Raw genomic sequence first — 19181 nt, 5'->3', positions numbered from 1 at the left:
TTAGAGCTCCATTCATAAACTCTGTCATACGCCTCATAGTAAACCTTCTGCGAAAACTCAGCTCATTTCAAATAAGTTGTTTGCTGAAGCTTTCCAGGAAATTAAATATGTAATTGCAGTTTTATTGTGTTGTATGTCTATGCCTCTATAAAGCACTCATAAATGCACTTTAAATTTCTTACTCTATTGTTTTTGAGGTATTTCCAAGTCTCTACAAAGCGCTTTGAACTGCTGTGTTTTTATTCATAAATGCACTTTAAATTTCTTACTACATGATTTTTGATGTATTTCTCTGCCTCTGTAAAGCACTTTGAAATACCATTTAACTGAATGGTGCCATATAAATAAACTTGCCTTGTAATTTCGTTTAACCTTGAACACCCCAATGAGACAACAAAACAGGAAATGTTCACCTGCCTCTGGCTGACCACCTAATGAGCTTATGAACGTTTGTTTTGTGGCCTAACCTTCCTGATTTCAAACAAACAGATGTGAGCTTAATATCAAGCTGGGGTGAGATTTAATTTAGTAAACCCTAATCACTACAGAAGTCTATATCAATTAAGAAATATGACTGTATTACATGGCACAATATGTTAAACAGGAGCGGCAGAAGGGAATTGTTCTCAAGACTGGATCACCAACGGTGTAAAATTGGCAACATGCCTTGCGTCGGAGCTAAAATCTAGTGTAAATAGTCTTTACTATTTCCGTACATTTTGTACTTGCAGGCATTTTACTATCTAAAGCTGTGATGGACTGTCAGTCTAAGAATTAGAGCTTGAACATTAATATATTCTGACTGAAAAGTCTTCCAGCTGTTTATTGTGATAAAGATTGCGATGTTTAAATAGATGAGTGTCAGTTTTTCTTAAAATATATATATATACATATATATATATATATATATATAAACAATATTGTGTCAGCAGTTTGTTTTATTTGTCACTTTGGATGACCACCAGCAACCGGCAGAGGGCGCTGCAGTGCTCGACAGGCCACAGCTGGACCTGGATTTGACAGTGATACTGTCATCTACTTTATCTAAGTGGGGGAGAGCTGCTCAGCTCAGACTTGTTAATATGTCAGTTTAACAAATGAGAAACAGTCTTTTCTTCATGACCCATCATTAAATGTGAAAAGGTTGACGGTTAAAGCAAAAAAAAAAAAATCAACAACAGCAGCAACAGCAAAACTGAACAAATTAGAATACAAAGGTTAATATGTTATCTCTTCAGTCAGTTTTTTTTTCTGTACTCTTATTTGTCAAAAAAGTACAGAACAGCCCTGTCAATGTATACTTCAGATTCTTAATTAGTTTTGCCAGTAAGTTGTCTCGTCCTTTTAAACTTTTCAACAAGTTTTTGGTGTTTTGTTTTTTTTTATCATTGAGGGTAAAAACATCCACAATTTCCTGCATGCATTTCTCTGATTCTACCTCTGATGTAACAGTGAAAAGTCATAGCTTGCGGAGTCGAGTGTTTTTAGACAGCATCAGGATGTTTTCTTATTACCCAATGGCCACTTAAAATCGCTTTTCAGGGAAGAATCCTGCATAGATCGGATCCTGTCATCCTGGAAGGACAGGGTGATGTTACGGAGGGAGGCAGCGAAATGAGCCTGATCAATCAGATCACAGAGTTCACAGAGGAGGCAAATGTCTAAGCTCTTCTATCGCTCCTCCCGAAGGTTTTTCTTGGCACTTGATTAATCAACTTTGACAAATAGTTTCACTGGAGAAAGTAAATAATTCCGAGAGAGATAAACTGTCAAACGACACCACAGATTTGTCGGCCGCATGACCAAGCACGGGGCAACATTATACGTTCTGTTGGAGACAGACATGCCATATTAAAAAGTGACCCAAGTCCAAACTATATCTGGCCCTTTCAACAATGGTAAATTGTTTCATTGAGTCATTAAGTCAGATCAGATAATCTACTAAACAAATATCTGACTGTGCGGTTTAAGCAACAAATCACAGGTCAGAAGTGTTGATACCTTCCTGTCAGTACTGCGCAGTGTTCCTGCCGCTGCACTACGCCATGCTGGTTCTTCGTCAACTGGGCCGGCTGTGCGTCTGACCTTGCTGTAGAGTGATCTCTGTCAGCGCTGTTGGCCATGTCACTAAGAGGCTTGAAGGCAGCAGATCAGTTTAGCACAGCATCACCTGACTAATCTGATTACTTCAACAAGGCTGCTATCAAGACAGGACAAACATATCCTCACACTTTCATATGCGAGAACCCGCCTTCCTAATCAAATAAATAAATCTCAGCAGAGATCACTGTGTTTCATCATCATTTGTCAACATCTTTGTGTTTAAACACATCTTTAAAAGGTGAAACCCCCCCCCCCCCACCCCCCGCCCCCGCCTCTCATAGGATTAAATTCCAGCTGTCGCACTGCAGTAAAGAGAACATGCTGTGAGGTCAAAAGAGCAACAGCAGGCTTTCAGTGGTTTATCACAGATAACAGGCAATATATTTTCAGCTGTGTGCCACAGCTCACATACTTCTTCTGCCATTATTAGCATTCTCCCACATAAGTTGCTAATTTTGTCACGTCTTTAATGATGCAGGATAAACTTATTAACGTTACGATAGCTTGACATAATGTCTCATCCGAACAGAAGCTATTATTTACCATAATCATTTTCTGTTTTAACATAGGTGAGCTTCAGGTTATTGAAGCAACTACAGACTTTGAAGGAGTTTGTAAATAAAGCTGATAAAACACAAAGTTGTTGCCATGGCATTGCTTCAAATATGGATTTTGTTGCAAAGATGCAACAAATTCTAAAACGTGGACACTTCACACACATCCTCAGTGAGACAGCACAGAAGATCTATACAATCAGCACAAATTTAAGGTGGACACCCAAGATTAGTGTCACCAATTCAGTTTTTGACCGAATGTGAAAATATAGGCACGATATCCCCTTCTGTTTCTGACTTACATCCTTGAATAATGGTCGGAAAAAAAAGTGTGATGTCACAGTGAGTTTGACCTTTGACCTTTTGAATATTTCACTTTCAATGAAATATGGCTGAATAGAAAGGAGCCATTTTACTGGTGTGTGAGTAAAGCTTTAGGTGCGGTGAAGAAAACGAGGGGAAGCGCAAACAGCATAAGGGAAGGTCTTTGAAGGATCTGGACTCCTGCAGCAGGGTTATCTGAGGCTACAGACGCATGTCCCTTGATCACTGCACCAGCTTCAAGGGCCAGGAAATTAGGTACAATCACATTATTTAAAATGGGCATCAGCAAACAAACAGCCGAGAGCATTAAAGTAGGAAGTTTTCCCACAACTGTTAACTACCAGAGGTTAAAGATGAGCAATGATTGAAAACAACACTTCGAAAAAGAAAAAAAAATTCTATCCTCAGATAGCCAGTGGGGTGTCACTGTCTGGAACAAAACATCACAGAAACAACGGAAAATAAATGAGGACTTCCTCACAACATCATTGAATAGCATCATCAACATGATGACAGAAGTTTGTCATATTTCCACATTATGTATAAGCCGGAGGAACTCTTACTTCACAGTTCTAGGGTGGGCCTTGCCCCTTCACTTCAAGCCGGTGGAGGTGGGACAAGGGGCAGTAAATTAGTTCAAGTTCATTATTGGTGGCTGTTCTCACCCCCGTTCTCCCCACCCAGCTCTGACCATTAAAATGACAGTTGAATAAGTCCTTTCAATGCACAAGGTTTAAGTAATTTAATTTTTTTTTTTTTTAAATTCAAGCCTACATCAGTGCCCATGTTAGCGTACTGCACAGGTGTACAGAGTGAGTGTGCTACTTTCACTTTCACCTTCTTTTACATCTTTCCAGCCCTCCCCCCACAACCACTCTTCCCACACTGGTGTGGATTAAAAGATAAAGAAGGCTGAGAAGTCAAAGCTTGCCAGTCCTTCCCACTCTTCCCTTTCTTTTACCTGTTACCTCACCCCAGCTCTCTGCCAATCTCTTTTTTACCAGCAGGGTTGTGCCTCTCCTCACGCACCGTCCCGATGCTCTTTGGTTTGGGGTGGGTTCCAGTCCAAAAAAGAGACCACAAGAACTGAAGCAAAACCGACCTTCTGGAAATATGGAGATCTTTAATGTTCAGTGTTTTCTTTTGGGAACTTGGATGTAAGCGGAGATAATTTGATTTGTTTTGACTCCGAATGACATTTGGATTACCTATGGTATTTTTTCACAATAAAAGACCAAAGATAACCGCTCCTGCTGTGTACTTCAGTATTCTTAATCCACCTGGAATTTGGATGGTGCTATTCAACGACAGACTCCAATACTGCCATGGCTCCTGTGTAGAAAACCAGCTCCAGGTCAGAACTGTTTCTTATTAAATATGTTTAATTGAATTGCCTATTCTGTTATTTGTAATATTGATGTAGGTTTCCTAATATAAACAGTTCATTTATCATTTTTAATTGTTCAGATTTGTCTGTAGAACAGCTCCTTCTGTAAATGTGAGGTTGCTGGAGCAGCTAATCCATTATAAATTTGTTGTAAACTACACAGTAATTGATCTATCCATGAGAGCATCCGTGTGGGCAATTAGCATAATTTGACCCATTTTTTTTTTTATTCACAGTAGCATATAGGGAGAGGGTTAGGACATTCAAGTCCGTGCTCCTCTTAACCTATTAGCAACTGATAAGCCAATGTCAGCATTAGCCACATTAGGATGCTTGTTGGTGGCTGCTTACTTTGCTTCAGTTTGAGGACAAGGAAATACATCAGGCTAGTATTTTTTTTGTTGTTAAAATGTAAATTGTGAAACATTTAAAGTCACAAGTGGGTCACATTTCAGTTTTAATTGTATACATGATACAGCTTTTCACAAGATTAACAATTTCAAAGTTATTAGTCAATAGCATTTTTTTTTTTTTTTTTTTTTTTTAAAAAGGGTCAAGCATTTTTAACCAAGGACTAAAGATTTGTTATTAACTACATAAACCCTTTTGTAATTTTTGATATTTTCAACTGAAGAGAACATCCCCAAATTTAGTCAGTAACAGCTGCAAAACTGTAAGGCCGAAACAAACAGCTCCATAGAATACGTCTTCCAACCCTTATCACCACAGCAGAGTGAGGTGAGGCAAAAATGTACATCTTTACTACTGTCAAATGAAAACTGTAATTTAGAGTGTAAATAACAGCCATATAACAATGACTCAGTGACACAGGTGTTATTGAACCTGTTCTATGAAAACTAAAACTGTACCAAATGTGATGGATCTGAAATGAAGCACAACAAATGCTTAATCTATTTTAGTAGAGTAGTATTAGGCAGCCTCTTTAGTGAATGTTGGTGAATAATGTCCAATACTTGTGCCAAGTATAACAAATAAGGCCTTGTCCCAATGCAGGGACCTCCTGAGCAGAAGGAGTTATAAACCAATATTTTATTTGGAAGATTTCTACTTCTAAGTTCAATATGCACAAAACAATGGTCTGTTTTTTTTTGTTGTTTTTTTTTTTGCATTTGCTGCAGTTACAATTTCCCTCACCACTGACAGGTGCTCAGGACTTTTGCTGTGCTATCAGTTTTGATATTTTTGACATGATCTTTAAAAAGTGTACATCTGAATCCAGAATGAAGTATCTGAGCCTGTTCACTTGTTACAAAGTGGGCTCTCAAACCAAAACATACTGTTAATTTTTAGGGTTAGGTCATGAAAATTAGTCCAGTTTATAATAGATACTAGTTAAAATGGGTTTGCATACAACAAATGCAAAAAAATTCTTTTGGTTTTTCCGTTTCCTTATACTTCAGAAATTCTCAAAATTCACAAGATTTTAAGGTAAAAAAGGCTTGACTGACTTTCTTTTTTTAGATAATCCCAAAACCCCAGTGTAAAGTCCATCTAACTATCTTTTTTCCTTGACAAAAACATCTTTTTAATCTTGAAATATTTCTAGCAGTTGATACAAGTTTAAATGCCGGACAGGAGGAGAGGAAGGAAGCATCCAGGAATGGATAGACGAGAGGATCTCAAGAGATTGACTTTACAAGGGAAAAGAGATACCAAGACCAAATGGAGACATCAAGGACAGATTTAGCTCCACGTTACTTGGCATTTGATTTAAACTCTATGCCCCTGGCAGAGCTAATCAGCTCCTTACAAACGTGGCATTAACTTTCCAAGGGACAGAACAGGGACTGTGGGAACCATGTCCTCAGTGAGACAGATGGATGCTGATAAGATTCAACATCGCATTCTGTTAAAAAAAAACAGCTCAAAGTTCAGGCCAGGGGTCATGGCTGTGTCCTGGAGATTGTACGAGCTCTGAGGTGTCCTTGGTCGTGTCACGGAATTTAGGCAGCACACACAGATCACATTAAATGGCGTGCTACAGGTTTTCTAATTCTGTTCACCTTTTCTCTTCCTTCCAGTGATGACTTGGGGTCGTGTGGTCACCTGTCCTACGTTGGACTAGAGGTCTGCAGAGTGCCAAGGGAGACAGTCCCATTAACAAAGAAACTCTAGCTCTCACACTGAGCACCGAAAACTCTCCGCTTGCTTTCTGTTTCTGAAGCATCAGAATAGCTGTGAGAAAATGGCAAGTCACAGAGACCCTCACTGTCTCCACAACCTCTCTTACCACCCACGATGGCAGCACAACTCAATAAAAGTCAAGCGAAAAAGACGCATATGGACAGCGGTTATAAACAGTCTCAGTGGGTGTAGTCAGTTTGAATCATTATCAACGTCGAGATCATTGTCATCGAGATCACCGTTATCAAAACCACAGTTGCCATCATCCCCCGTGCAACACACCAGGACCTGTTGGGGAACCTGGTTTCTTCTGCCCTTACTCATTGTCTCATTTATTCCCTGTCCAGCCGGGGCAACCACTTTCAAGATTGCCATGGTTGGACCCTGGACATGCGACCTCTTATACTCCAAATCCCTCCCCGACTTGGCAGCCCGACTCGCCACCAGCCGCATAAACAATGACCCCTACCTCAACAAAGGCTACTGGTATGACTACACGATAATCAATGAGGACTGCAAGTCATCTCGTGCCCTTGCTCGCTTCGCTGAGCTGGAAGGTTATGGTGCTGCTTTCCTGGGCCCAGCCAACCCAGGCTACTGCTCCTCAGCTGCTTTGTACACAAAAGAATGGGATGCTGGGCTTCTTTCTTGGGGTTGCCTCAATCCTAATATGAAAAATGTAGGGATGTATCCTACCTTCCTGAGGCCACTGCCATTGTCCTCCAATGTCCTCTTTACTGTGTTGCGGTACTTTCGGTGGGCCCATGTGGCCATAATCTCAGAGGAGTCGGATGTGTGGGAGTCCACCGGACAGGAGTTGGCCTCTTCACTGCGGAACTTTGGCCTGCCTGTCAACCCTGTGGTCACAATGCAGGAGGACAAGGATGGGGCTCGCAAAGCCCTGGACAAAGTGAGAGAAACGGACCGGGTCAGAGGTGAGTTGCACAAAACCAGACAACAGTTAATCTTCCAACAAAATTTAGAAACCTCCACATGCTTTATGCCATGTTAATAAAATTGTTTTTAAACCTTGTTTTTGCTATAGTGGTCATCATGTGCATGCCCTCTGTTCTGATTGGTGGCCAAGCCCAGTACCATCTTCTGATAACGGCATTGGCCATGCGTATGATCGACCGTGGCTATGTGTTTATACCCTACGACACCCTTCTCTATGCACTACCCTACAAAGATGCACAATACTACATGCTAGGCAATGACACTAAGCTGCGGAAAGCCTTCGACGGCGTTCTCACCATTACTATGGACTCTGGACCACGAAATTTCTACGAGGCCTTCAAAGATGCTCAGGACAGCTATGAAATACGCAGCAGCACTCCGTCAGAGCAGGTAAAAAGATGACAAATCCTAAAGGAGAGGAAAAAACATTTGAATTCCAATGCATATTATCACATCACTGTCTCCTCTGCTAGGTTTCTCCATTCTTTGGGACCATCTACAACATGATCTACTTCATAGCTATGGCTGCTGAGCAGGCCCGTGAAAGCGGAGGGCGCTGGGTAACTGGTCAGATCCTGGGCGACAGTGAGGGTGGCTTTGATTTTGAAGGGTTCAATCAGCCCCTGAGGTCTGGCAGGTATGGTGAAGGCATGCAGGCCTCCTATGTGGTCCTGGACTACAGTGGCATGGGCACCTCGCTCTACTCAACTCATGCTCTCCAGGCTGCTCATACAGATGGCAGGACAGGGGGCTTGAAATACCTCGGCCGTTCCATCCATTTTGCAGGCAGCACGCCTTACAAAGACTCAAGCTGTTGGTTCAGCCCCTACTTTGCCTGCACTGGAGGTGAGTGTGCTAGTAGAGTCATCGCAGGATATACATCTAAGCTGATATGGTGTAAATCTCGAAATTCCGGGCATTCAAACCTTCTGTCTCTGTCTTTTTCTTCCTCAAGGCCTGGATTCGGTTACTATCTTCTTTCTTTTACTTCTGCTATGTGGCATCCTTGGATGTGGAGTTAGCATCTTTCTTCATTTCAAGTATGTAGCCGCAGATTGTGAAAAAAATGTATGCCTCATCCAGTTCAGTTTTGTGTGATTTCAACAACTATTTGGGATGTTTTTTGATTCATTGTCTCTTCAGGAGAGGTGGCAGGGTTGGGTTCAGTTTAGGAGGTGGTGGTAACAGTGGATCAACAAAGGTAGTCCTCAACCTTGATGACCTCATCTTCATCAATACTCAAGTCAGCAAACGGGTCAGTTCTGTGCTGCATCAATACCAACAGTATTTTGCTGTGCTGTGCTTCTCTCTGCTGTGCGTGGATTACATAGCAAGTATGAAAGGTGTTTACTTGTGTACATTATCTGCTCTAAGCAGACCTGACCTCTTTGAACTCTGTGTGTGCAGAAGCTAAATGATGAAAGTATCATGAAAAGCCAGGTGGATATAAAGACGCCTCACCACTCGGTGTCCGGTCGCAGCTACTTAGCTTCAACGCCAGACAGCTCCAATGTGGCTGTGTTTGAGGTGAGGCGCGTCTGACACAACATTCAATAAAATCCAGTTTAAAGCTCTTGTCTGTTGGATGTAAAAGATTGCGTTGCTTTGTTTGCATCCCAGGGTGACTGGGTCTGGTTGAAGAAATGCCCCGCTGGATCAGTATCAGGGGTCAACAACAACACTGAGTTTATCTTTGTTAAGGTAAGTGAATGCATGAGGGAACAGGAATTAAGTACTTTTGAATTTCTCCATTCATATATTTTTTTTTCTGGCCCAAGGCATATTATTCATCATTAGAATAGTAGCTATAGTTGTAGCTGTAAACCAAACACATTTGATCATCAAAACTTTTGAAAATAAAGTAAAAGTGCTGACTCCAAACATGTTTCCATTGTCTTCCTCTCAGCTCAGAGACATGAGGCATGAGAACCTCAATCTGTTCCTGGGGCTGTTCTTCGACTCTGGGATCTTTGCCATTGTGACTGAGCACTGCACCAGGGGCAGCTTGGAGGATTTGCTCAACAATGAAGAAGTGCGTCTCGACTGGATGTTCAAGTCTTCCTTGTTAATGGATCTGATCCGGGTGAGAGACACAAAATTAACTTCTTATATTTCATTCTCATACTTTCATCCCTTACACATTTTCTACAAACTCTCATCAGGGTATGAAGTACCTGCACAATCGTGAAATTGTCCACGGACGACTCAAATCCCGTAACTGCGTGGTAGATGGGCGCTTTGTGCTGAAAGTGACAGATTATGGGTTCAATGAAATTTTGATTTCCCAAAGCATCGACACTGACGAGGACAAGCCAGAAAGTGAGTAAATGTGCATCCTTTGCCGAAGAGTTTTGATCGACGGCTAGTTGGTATTACTTGTTTTCATTGATGGTTGTGCAACCTTTTCAATAAAAGATCTGCTTTGGACGGCTCCGGAGCTGTTGCGAAGCTCTAGTATGAGAAGGAGGGGCACATTCTTAGGAGATATCTACAGCTTCTCCATTGTCATGCAGGAGGTCATCTCTCGCTCTGCACCTTTCTGCATGCTGGACATGCCACCCAAAGGTGAGTGATACTGTACTAGTAACCATGAAGGATGGTAACCTGAAATCACATCAACGTGTTTCTTCTGCACCACGTCTGCTTTTTATCAGCAGTGCCATTCACAGGTAGTTGGTCAGACTGGCTGCAGTCTGTTTTTGTATTTGGGCATTTCTATGTGTGTCTTACATTTGCGTCTGTGCTGGTGTGTTGTTTGTGTGTGTGTTGACAGAGATTATCAGCAAGGTCAAAGAGCCTCCTCCTTTGTGTCGGCCTGTTGTGTCAGTGGACGAGGCCCCGGTGGACGTGATACAAGTTATGAAACAGTCCTGGAGTGAAGAGCCAGAGAAAAGACCTACCTTTGAGGAGATCTTCAAACAGGTAAACATACTAAAATCACACGTGTTTACATGTTGTTTCTGTGGCTGGTTGGACAGCCCTGATTCCTCCTTTTCATGTGACAGTTCAAGTCCATCACCAAAGGGAAGAAGATCAACATCATCGACTCCATGCTGCAGATGTTGGAGCAGTACTCCACCAACTTGGAGGACCTGATCAGAGAGAGGACGGAGGAGCTGGAGGTGGAGAGACAGAAGACTGACCAGCTATTGGCTCAGATGTTGCCCAAGTGAGTTTCATGAGTCAGCTTTCATCAACACATGAAAGACATTATAAAACTGTGGTGTCATGGACTAAGTCATAGCTATGGAGGTCTGTAGGGAATCAACACAATTACAATAAAATAGGATACTCACATAATGCTGCTTTTACTTCCTCAAGGAGGGTCAGAGGCAGCATCCTTGAAGCCAGTAATGGTTCAGTGCTCAGTTCAGTCCCTGACAAACAGCGGTGGTTTGAGGTGTTCTGCAGGGATAAAATAATATTTGTCAGGCACTGTGTGCAACTGAATCAAAAACACACAGAAAGTGTTGTGGCATTGCTGTCACGTTGCAACCATCAAAATTTATTTCCTTTATTCTTCTTTTACATTTTTCTTTCTTTTTTCATTGAACAAACTTTTCCATCAGAATAAGGTGGTAATATTGCTTTTAGCAACTGTAGGCATATTTGGAGCGACAGCTTATGATGCAGATGAGACCAGACAGTCAAATCTGACCTAAAACACTGACATTAAATCCTCTATAGACTCAATTGCAGGTTTACACCAATTATTCTGTTCTTTTTTCTTACATAACTAATTATAGAATCATGTTTAACTTCAACTTCAACATTAAAATTATTCACCAGAGAAAATCAACCGAGTGTCCTGCTATTAGATTTTATTTTGTTCCGGTAATTTGTCAGTCTGTTTTATTGGCGCCATTTTTATAAGGAGTCAGCAATTAGTCAATTTAAGCGATAAGGCCTCCAAAAGTATACATTCACAATACTAAAACATGTGTCCGTGTGACATGTTAACTATTTCACTTTTGTTTGTGTTTTATGATATTTAGTGCTGATCATCAAAAAAAGTTTCCGCTGTAGACAAAACAAGGTTTCCTTTAAAAATTTCACTCTGTTCTTCATGTCGCTGGAATTAGTTTAGTCATGTCTTATTGAGTCTTTATATTAGACCATATTGAAAATGACTGCAGTCCTTTGAAATCTCTCATCTGCCAGAGATGTACCTTTCCTGTATTCAACTGGTAACTGCACGTTGAGAGGAGAGAGTCGTGTTTTTTGGAGATGCTATTTTGCCTGTTTAGAGATGATGAATGGGGATAGTTTGGGAGGAAATCCTGAAATCTCATTTATGTGATTAGACAACAGTTGAATGTTTGTAACAGTATGCGTGTGTGCACTGAAAACTTTAATCCTTGAAGGTGTTGCATGTGTTACTTTCAGCAGATTCAAGTTATTGTCAGTAAAGTTGTTTCTGTGTCAGCAGAGTGTCTTCCACTCATCTTGTTCTCGCTTCAGGAGTGTGGCCCAAGCGCTGAAGACAGGCAAGCCCGTGAAGCCAGAGCACTTCAGCGAGGTCACGCTGTACTTCAGTGACATTGTGGGTTTCACCACCATTTCAGCTCTCAGCGATCCCATCGAGGTAGTCGACTTACTCAATGACCTCTACACCCTCTTTGATGCCATCATTGGGCTGCATGATGTCTACAAGGTGAGTGTTGGAGGATGTTCTGTTTACATACATACATACATTATACACAATCTACAGTCCGCCAATTTATGTATTTTTTGGGTTTTTTGATATTCATAGTGTTTTTGAGTATTATTTTATTTCTTTTAAATATAATGCTCTAGTTTATTACAAATAATAGTTCAATGTCTGCTTGATTTCTTTTCTATAGTTTGTCCATTACAGTATTTTACTTATCAAGCAGCATTTGGTGAAAATAATCCAGATTTAATTACGCTTTTAAAGATAATCATTTTATTTTAGAAAATTTTCTTTTGATTTCACGAGTTTTTTATTCCATTTTCAAACAAAAAGTATCTTCTTTTTCATTTCCTGCTAAAAGTTTCACAAAAAAATATAGCAGGATCTTTTAATTATTGATGTTGAAAAATTGCTTGCATTGCTCCTGCAATGATCTAAATATATCCATCTTAATTAAAGGAAGTTAATGGAATGTCTTTATTTCTTTATTTCTTTACTTCGCAGTGTAACAACTTTTAAAGGCATGTTGAACTACTGAAAAAACTATCACAGTGTATTTGTAGTGTTTGTTCAGCTCTTCATTTTATGGTATTTAGGTAGAAACTATTGGAGATGCTTACATGGTAGCCTCGGGAGTCCCAAACAGGAATGGCAACCGTCATGCAGCCGAGATGGCCAACATGTCTCTCGATATCCTCCACTGCATTGGGACCTTCAAGATGAGGCACATGCCTGATCTAAAAGTCAGGATCCGTATTGGCCTGCACTCTGGTGAGTAATAACTTAATCTTTTCTGTGATGTGATAAACCCTCATCATCACATCTTAAGGTCGCATGTGACATATCTTCACCCTAAGTAATTCCTTTTAAAAGCCAAATATCTACATATGTAAGGATAAGGCATGAAATAAATACAAACTCCAATTCAGAGTGAATAAAAGTTGATTTGTTGCAAAGGAGTGCAGGAACCCAAGCTGCTAAGGCAAGGTGGTATTTTTACCTCCTTTATCCTTGTCTGGAACTTATTCCTGGAACAGTGAAACACTATCCACTTAGACTACGGTCATCCTATTAACACACTGCATACTTTGGATTTGGAAGTCTATTGTATGAATTTCTGTATGCACAGAAAGGAAGTGCACAACTTTGATGTAATGTTCTCCGAAAAAAGTTGAGGACTCTTAAATGCTGAGAGACTATTAGTCTAGTAGAAATCCTGGCAACTCAAACCTTTATTGATGGATTTAAATGTTTTGATAGTCACATGTAAACTTTTTAAATGAAATGGTTTGTGATATAACCAGCGAAGAAAAGACCTATTCAAAGCCCTTGTAACTTCTTGCTCTCTGCAGGCCCAGTCGTAGCAGGAGTAGTCGGCCTTACGATGCCTCGGTACTGTCTGTTTGGAGACACTGTCAACACAGCATCTCGAATGGAGTCCACAGGGTTGCGTGAGTGTCTCATCTGTCATTATTTAAACCAGACAGATTTCTTTTTCTGTTGTTTTATTTAAGTGTCATTGTGGGTGGGAGGACAGGTGTATGGCAGTTTGTGTGCATGCTGCATGCTGCATGTGGCTAAACAGGGCTTTAAGACAGCAGTCCTTAGTAATCCTTTAAGACTATCAGCAGAATTAGAGCCCAATTTGAACTTTCAGAATAAATGTCGTCATTGACCAAGTTTGCCTCATTTACCCCCTGTGTGCTGTACAAAATAAATATAACTCTAAGCAGGAAATGTGGCTAAGTGCATTCTACTTGTGTTTAAAAATGAAACCCGAAGGTCATCCCAGAGAATGATACTGTAATAAATATTCACTGATTAAACCAGCTGTTTTAGTCTACTTAATCATATCTAAAAATAACATTTATGCACTTAAGCATGACTATACTGTAGTTTTACCATCAGGAGCACAGCAGTAATTTGTAATCTCCTGCCACCAAGTGGTTTAATACCAGCATGACAGCCTGACTTCTGTCTATTCCCTCAGGTACAATGTTTAAAAACTTTGGAAAGTATCTGAGCTATTACAGATCTTACATATTGACCTGATATTAATGTGGTATCTGCGAACCAAAGCTAAGGCCTTTTTCTGTATTTGCATAGCTTACAGAATCCATGTCAACCAAAGCACAGTTGATGTCCTGAACAGCTTGAAACTGGGATACAAAATTGCAGTCAGAGGCATGACGGAGTTAAAGGTAAACTATTTTTTAAAAATGTTTTGTTATTGACACTGTACACTTCCATAATATACAAAGAAGACATGCATTGTTCCCGATGTAGCACTGGTCTTGCAACATTAGCAAATAATGCTTTTTATTTCTAGGGAAAAGGTGTTGAGAACACATTTTGGTTGGTGGGGAGGGAAGATTTCATCAAGCCTCTGCCTATTCCTCCAGACCTTCAAGGGTAAGAGAGTGTTTTCTTTACTCCTCCACATACACATAAATGGGATTTTCCTGATTTAATCTTTGCACTGCATTTATGCTGTATAATTTTAGATTCTTGCTTCACAAATTAATGTAATCAAATGACCTATTTGAAGGAATGGTATGTTAACATGGGGTACATAAAAAAAAACCTGTATTTCTGATTGCAGGGGAAGCAATCATGGCATCAGTTTAGAGGAGGTACCTGTAGACAGAAGACAAAAGTTCCTGGATCGACAGAAGCGGATGGGCTAGCCTGTGGTTTGTACAATGATGTGCAAGAATTGAAAAATGATATTTGGAATGAATGGAAAGTTGAACATGCAGCAACAACAACAACAACAACAACAACAACGACCATAATTTGCACCTCACTCCAAATGCATTCCAAAACCGGTGACATGGAAATTCAGACTTTTTGGATTTGTGTCACTGTCTATACCGTTTTTGTTCATCAGTTGTTTTTATATCAAAAATAGATAAAGACAGCCGAATACTGAAGCTGAATTACAGGTCCACAATGTGTTGGTTTAAAGAACAGCGATCGCCTGAAACCAGGAGGGTTGTGATGAATGTTTCTGCAAAAATTATTACAGTATCATTTGTAACGCTGGTGTGCTTCATGTACTGTATGTGTTTGTAATGAACTTTGTGCTATGCAGAGATTTTGTAGAGATTGTGTCATGAACAGCCCGACTGGTGGAAGCTATTACTGCTCGACTATTCATCTCAGTTAAATTAGAGTCTGTGCTGGACTCACTTTAGAAGCATTAACCTTTAACAACAACACAAAACTAATATATTCATACTTTTTTTTTTTTTTATTATTGTAATTGAGGCTTTTAACATTTTATTCCATTCCTGTGATAAACCTGTCTGGGTTGATTTGACTAATAGGTCTGTTTCTTTCCAACTTATCATTTTACTAAAGCCTATCTGAACATAAGAAGGGGGTTCCAAAATTTAGCTAGGACGACTTGTTATAAATGTAATGATAAAAATACAGACTGAAAACTATCTTGGGGCCAAAACATCTGCAAATCTGTAAATAATCAATACATTAAAACATTTTGTGACAAATCCCTCTTAGAAAAATATCCTTTAACTGACACATCGTTCTTTAAAAGAATGGCTTACTGTGTTCATCGGCTATATGCTTCTCTCCCTTTTGACATGACATACATGTATTGTTTTTAATGATGTGGGTGTTGCTTTTAACATTTCCTACCACGATGTAAAAGATGCAAGCCACATGCAAACAAGACCCAAACGATTGCTCGTCAACAACAACAATGCAGCTCCACTGTAGTTTCACCTACAGTGCATGTAGCCTATTACTGCAACACGCTGCATGCATGGCTGAACGCACTGAGCATTCAACAGGGTCTAAACATGACAGCAATAGGAAGACCTTATTTAAAAGAGTATGTCTGTTCTGCACTGATGCACAGCATGTTTGAGTCAATTGACTGAAACGATCATCTCCAGATTGAGACTTTTCATGTGTATCGCCATCTTCTAGAGGGAAATGTCTGTCTGTGTCTGCATTTCAGCCATTATCGTATGTTTGGGCTCCAAACAGCGGCTGCATCCGAAGGTCCTCTGAGAATAAATGTTCACTTGCCGTGCCCACCCCCGCGGGACCCTGGTAATTTTACAGAACATATGGGGGAAGCATACATATATATATATATATATATATGGGGGAAGCATATATATATATTTATTTATATGTATATATGTATATATATATATTTATATGTATATATATATATTTATATGTATATATACATATTAAAAAAAAGGGGGACAACAGAGTCTTCCGAGACACTTCTCTATTGCGTGAGGATGTGTACTGTATATACTGTAAATGTGTACATAATCTTCGTCTTCGTGTTCCTGCAGGGTTAGGGACTTTTTAGGATTTTCTCTGCTTGGGGTCCCTAAACCTCTGACACAGAGAGAGATATGAACAAAACACGAGGGTTTAATCACGGTGCAGTCAAAAAGCAAGCAGCCGCATTGCTCCCTCACTCTCTGTTGGCTTGCTAATTGTCTGCCACAGCGCTGATATTGAAGCAACAATAAGCAGACAATGTGAGGATGTGATTTTCTTCAGAAAACAGTGATCAGGCCGTGGACATTTTTTTTTCCCCTTGGAAGCTCACTGCTGACCACTTCTAACCTATTTGTCACAGTAGCTAGTGTTTAGTGTTTAGAGAAAAATAACTGGACATCTGATGACTTGATTATCAGGTTGCTTGTGGTGTAGTCTGTCACACCATTAAGTGTTTAGCAGCAGCACTGGCTTTTCAGGGATGACTAAACCTCTGACAGGGAGGACATTGCATGGTCCTGATTCAAGACGAACAACACGGGGAAAGCGGTCTGAATGTTTCGTTTCTTTGATGGATATGTAAAGAACAAAATGAGTAATTCTATTGTATACATAGGACCTATTTTTCCTAGATTTTTAAACAATTTGCCAAATAGATATATCTCATCCAAACTGAATGGACTCCATCATTCATTTTCAAAGTGATCTCAATGTGTTTCTGTAAATAAATTATGGTTTTAGTGTAAAATTGTGTCTTCCTTTGTACCTTTGAGTCTACATGTGTTGAGGCTATTTTCCTAAATGGTGGCCTAACAACACACTGCATTATGTTTCAAAACAAGTGGATGAATAAATCAAAGTATATTTGACAGGTAACCTGTATATACCTATTTAGATTCTTTTTTTTAAATTTTTTTTTTTTTATATATCAAATCAAATGTATGCTTAAGGTTTGACATCATGGAGTTTTAACTGAGCAGAAATTTAGAACATACTTTTAAGGATCAGCTACATTAAAACGGTGAACTGTGAAGAAGAAGCAGTAACTCAGTGGAAGTCTTACCTCACCACTTCTCCATAAGTCCCTGAGCCAACAAGCTTTGGGATGCTTTTACTTCCTTGGGCTGGTGTGACTCCGCTTTATTCTGTAGTGGAACAATCCAATGAAAATATAAGGATGGTGTTACATAATGCAACTGCTGTGCAATACCCCATAAATCGTAAACAAACCCTGCAAGTGTTTAGGTTCCCAGCTTCATCCTGCATGATACACATTCTGGTTTTCTACTGAAATAATTCTCTCATGGAGCTGACGATGCATTTCAGTTGCCCTGTGTATCTTACAGCAGTGCCGGACAACATATAACATATATTTTAAATTACAACCATAAAGTGTTTCCTGCAAGTTTAAAATATGAAGAAAGCTAGCAACATAATCAAAGTGTTGTGTCAACAACAGAGTATATTTGCTGCTTTAGGTCCTGAGACTTTCTTAAAAGGGTCTTTGGATTCCATCACTAACTTGTCCTTGTGTTTTGTACCACTGACTACACTAAGAAATGAACAGATTGTGTCTCTGAGGACAATGTCAGTTCAAAAGCAATTCTTATTTCTGCCACTAACAGGGGTTGCTATGAGGACAATTTCATCTGCTTAACTGGTTGCTATGCCAAACTTTTTTCTTGTCACTTTGGCAGTGTAATCACACCCCTCAGATTTAACCACAGACTGTATCAACTACAGTATGAGACACTTTCCCTCTGAAGTCTGGAGTTGTTGTTATTTTAGCATATAAATTGAATCAGACCATTAATATCTGTGGTATGTGACATTTTTCAGTAAACATTCTGACTGTATGTATTGATCATAATTCCAATAATCAAAAAACTACCAAAATCCACATTAGAAGGCGAATCACTACCACATATTGTGTTCTGGGGAATGCTGATTTGGCCATCCTGCATCCCTTTAATTCTGTGTTTGTTTGTATATTAAACACTAAAAGGGGAATTAACTCAGTATATTGCAGGAAATATAGTCTGGGCATATCTGACCTATGTTTATCATTATAAATGTGATTGGATTTAATGCATGTTATCATTAATTCAACCTGGACTTTCTTGCAACTGAGTGTTGAGGCAATTTGTAGCTGCCCAAGTATATTTGAGACAAACTTAATTTAGATTTAAATTAAATTAAACTGAAAAGGAACAAACAACTACTAAAATTACTAAAAGGGTATTATTACATAGAGCATAAGGTTTTATCACTGTGTATTCCTGAATCTCTCAAACGCGTCTCCACAGGGAGTTGTTCTAGCCTCATATGCCTGCTGTGTCTGCTGTACACACGGTGCCCCCCCCCCCCCCCCCCCCCTGTAAAATACAGCCAATGCATTTAACAGCTGCATGATATCCGACAGTACTTCCCCCGAAATATATTAGGCCTATAAGCTGCATAAGCCCCAACCTCTGAAACAACGTGTTCTGCAGTTGTTTTCCTCCCGTCTTTGTACGGTCAGTACTATCCACCAAAAATAAATGCTGAATTATACGACAGGAACTGTCCGGTGGTCCACGTGATCGTGAACGAGGTGTTGCTCGGCTGAACACGGTGTTCCTCAGCGCACCTCATCAGCCCCGAGGCCCCCCTGGCATTTGACTGGCACCTCCAAGCCGGTGCCAGTCTAGGAGAAGCCGAATCAAGTCAGCCGTAGCAAGGCAGGGGGAGACCGGAAACTGAGCAGGTGGTCTTTCACAATAAAAAAAACAAAAAAACCCAATATATA

General features: G+C 40.0%; 1 protein-coding gene and 1 long non-coding RNA gene across 2 annotated transcripts; one reads left to right on the top strand and one right to left on the bottom strand.

Moving 5' to 3' along the window:
* Positions 1-6574: 6574 nt before the first annotated feature.
* Positions 6575-14811, top strand: gucy2d (guanylate cyclase 2D, retinal). The gene is made up of 18 exons (XM_069146624.1): positions 6575-7448; positions 7559-7860; positions 7944-8316; positions 8426-8510; positions 8614-8725; positions 8878-8997; positions 9091-9171; positions 9377-9553; positions 9633-9789; positions 9886-10035; positions 10244-10392; positions 10476-10639; positions 11932-12124; positions 12721-12895; positions 13477-13575; positions 14231-14325; positions 14454-14536; positions 14727-14811. The coding sequence occupies exons 1-18, from the start codon at positions 6575-6577 to the stop codon at positions 14809-14811; spliced, it is 3474 nt and encodes a 1157-aa protein (XP_069002725.1).
* On the bottom strand, positions 10456-17533 carry LOC138196523 (uncharacterized). The gene is made up of 3 exons (XR_011178131.1): positions 17457-17533; positions 10767-10875; positions 10456-10586 (listed from the first exon to the last, which is right to left on the bottom strand). It is a non-coding gene; the product is annotated as an uncharacterized lncRNA (long non-coding RNA).
* Between the last annotated feature and the right edge of the window lie 1648 nt (positions 17534-19181).

Source organism: Embiotoca jacksoni, unplaced genomic scaffold (genome assembly GCF_022577435.1).
Source record: "Embiotoca jacksoni isolate LCO1_2020_lvr unplaced genomic scaffold, fEmbJac1.0.p SCAF_13, whole genome shotgun sequence".
Lineage (NCBI taxonomy): Eukaryota > Metazoa > Chordata > Actinopteri > Embiotocidae > Embiotoca > Embiotoca jacksoni.
The sequence above is the reverse complement of the archived record's forward strand: the minus strand, read 5'-3'. Positions and strand labels throughout refer to the sequence as shown.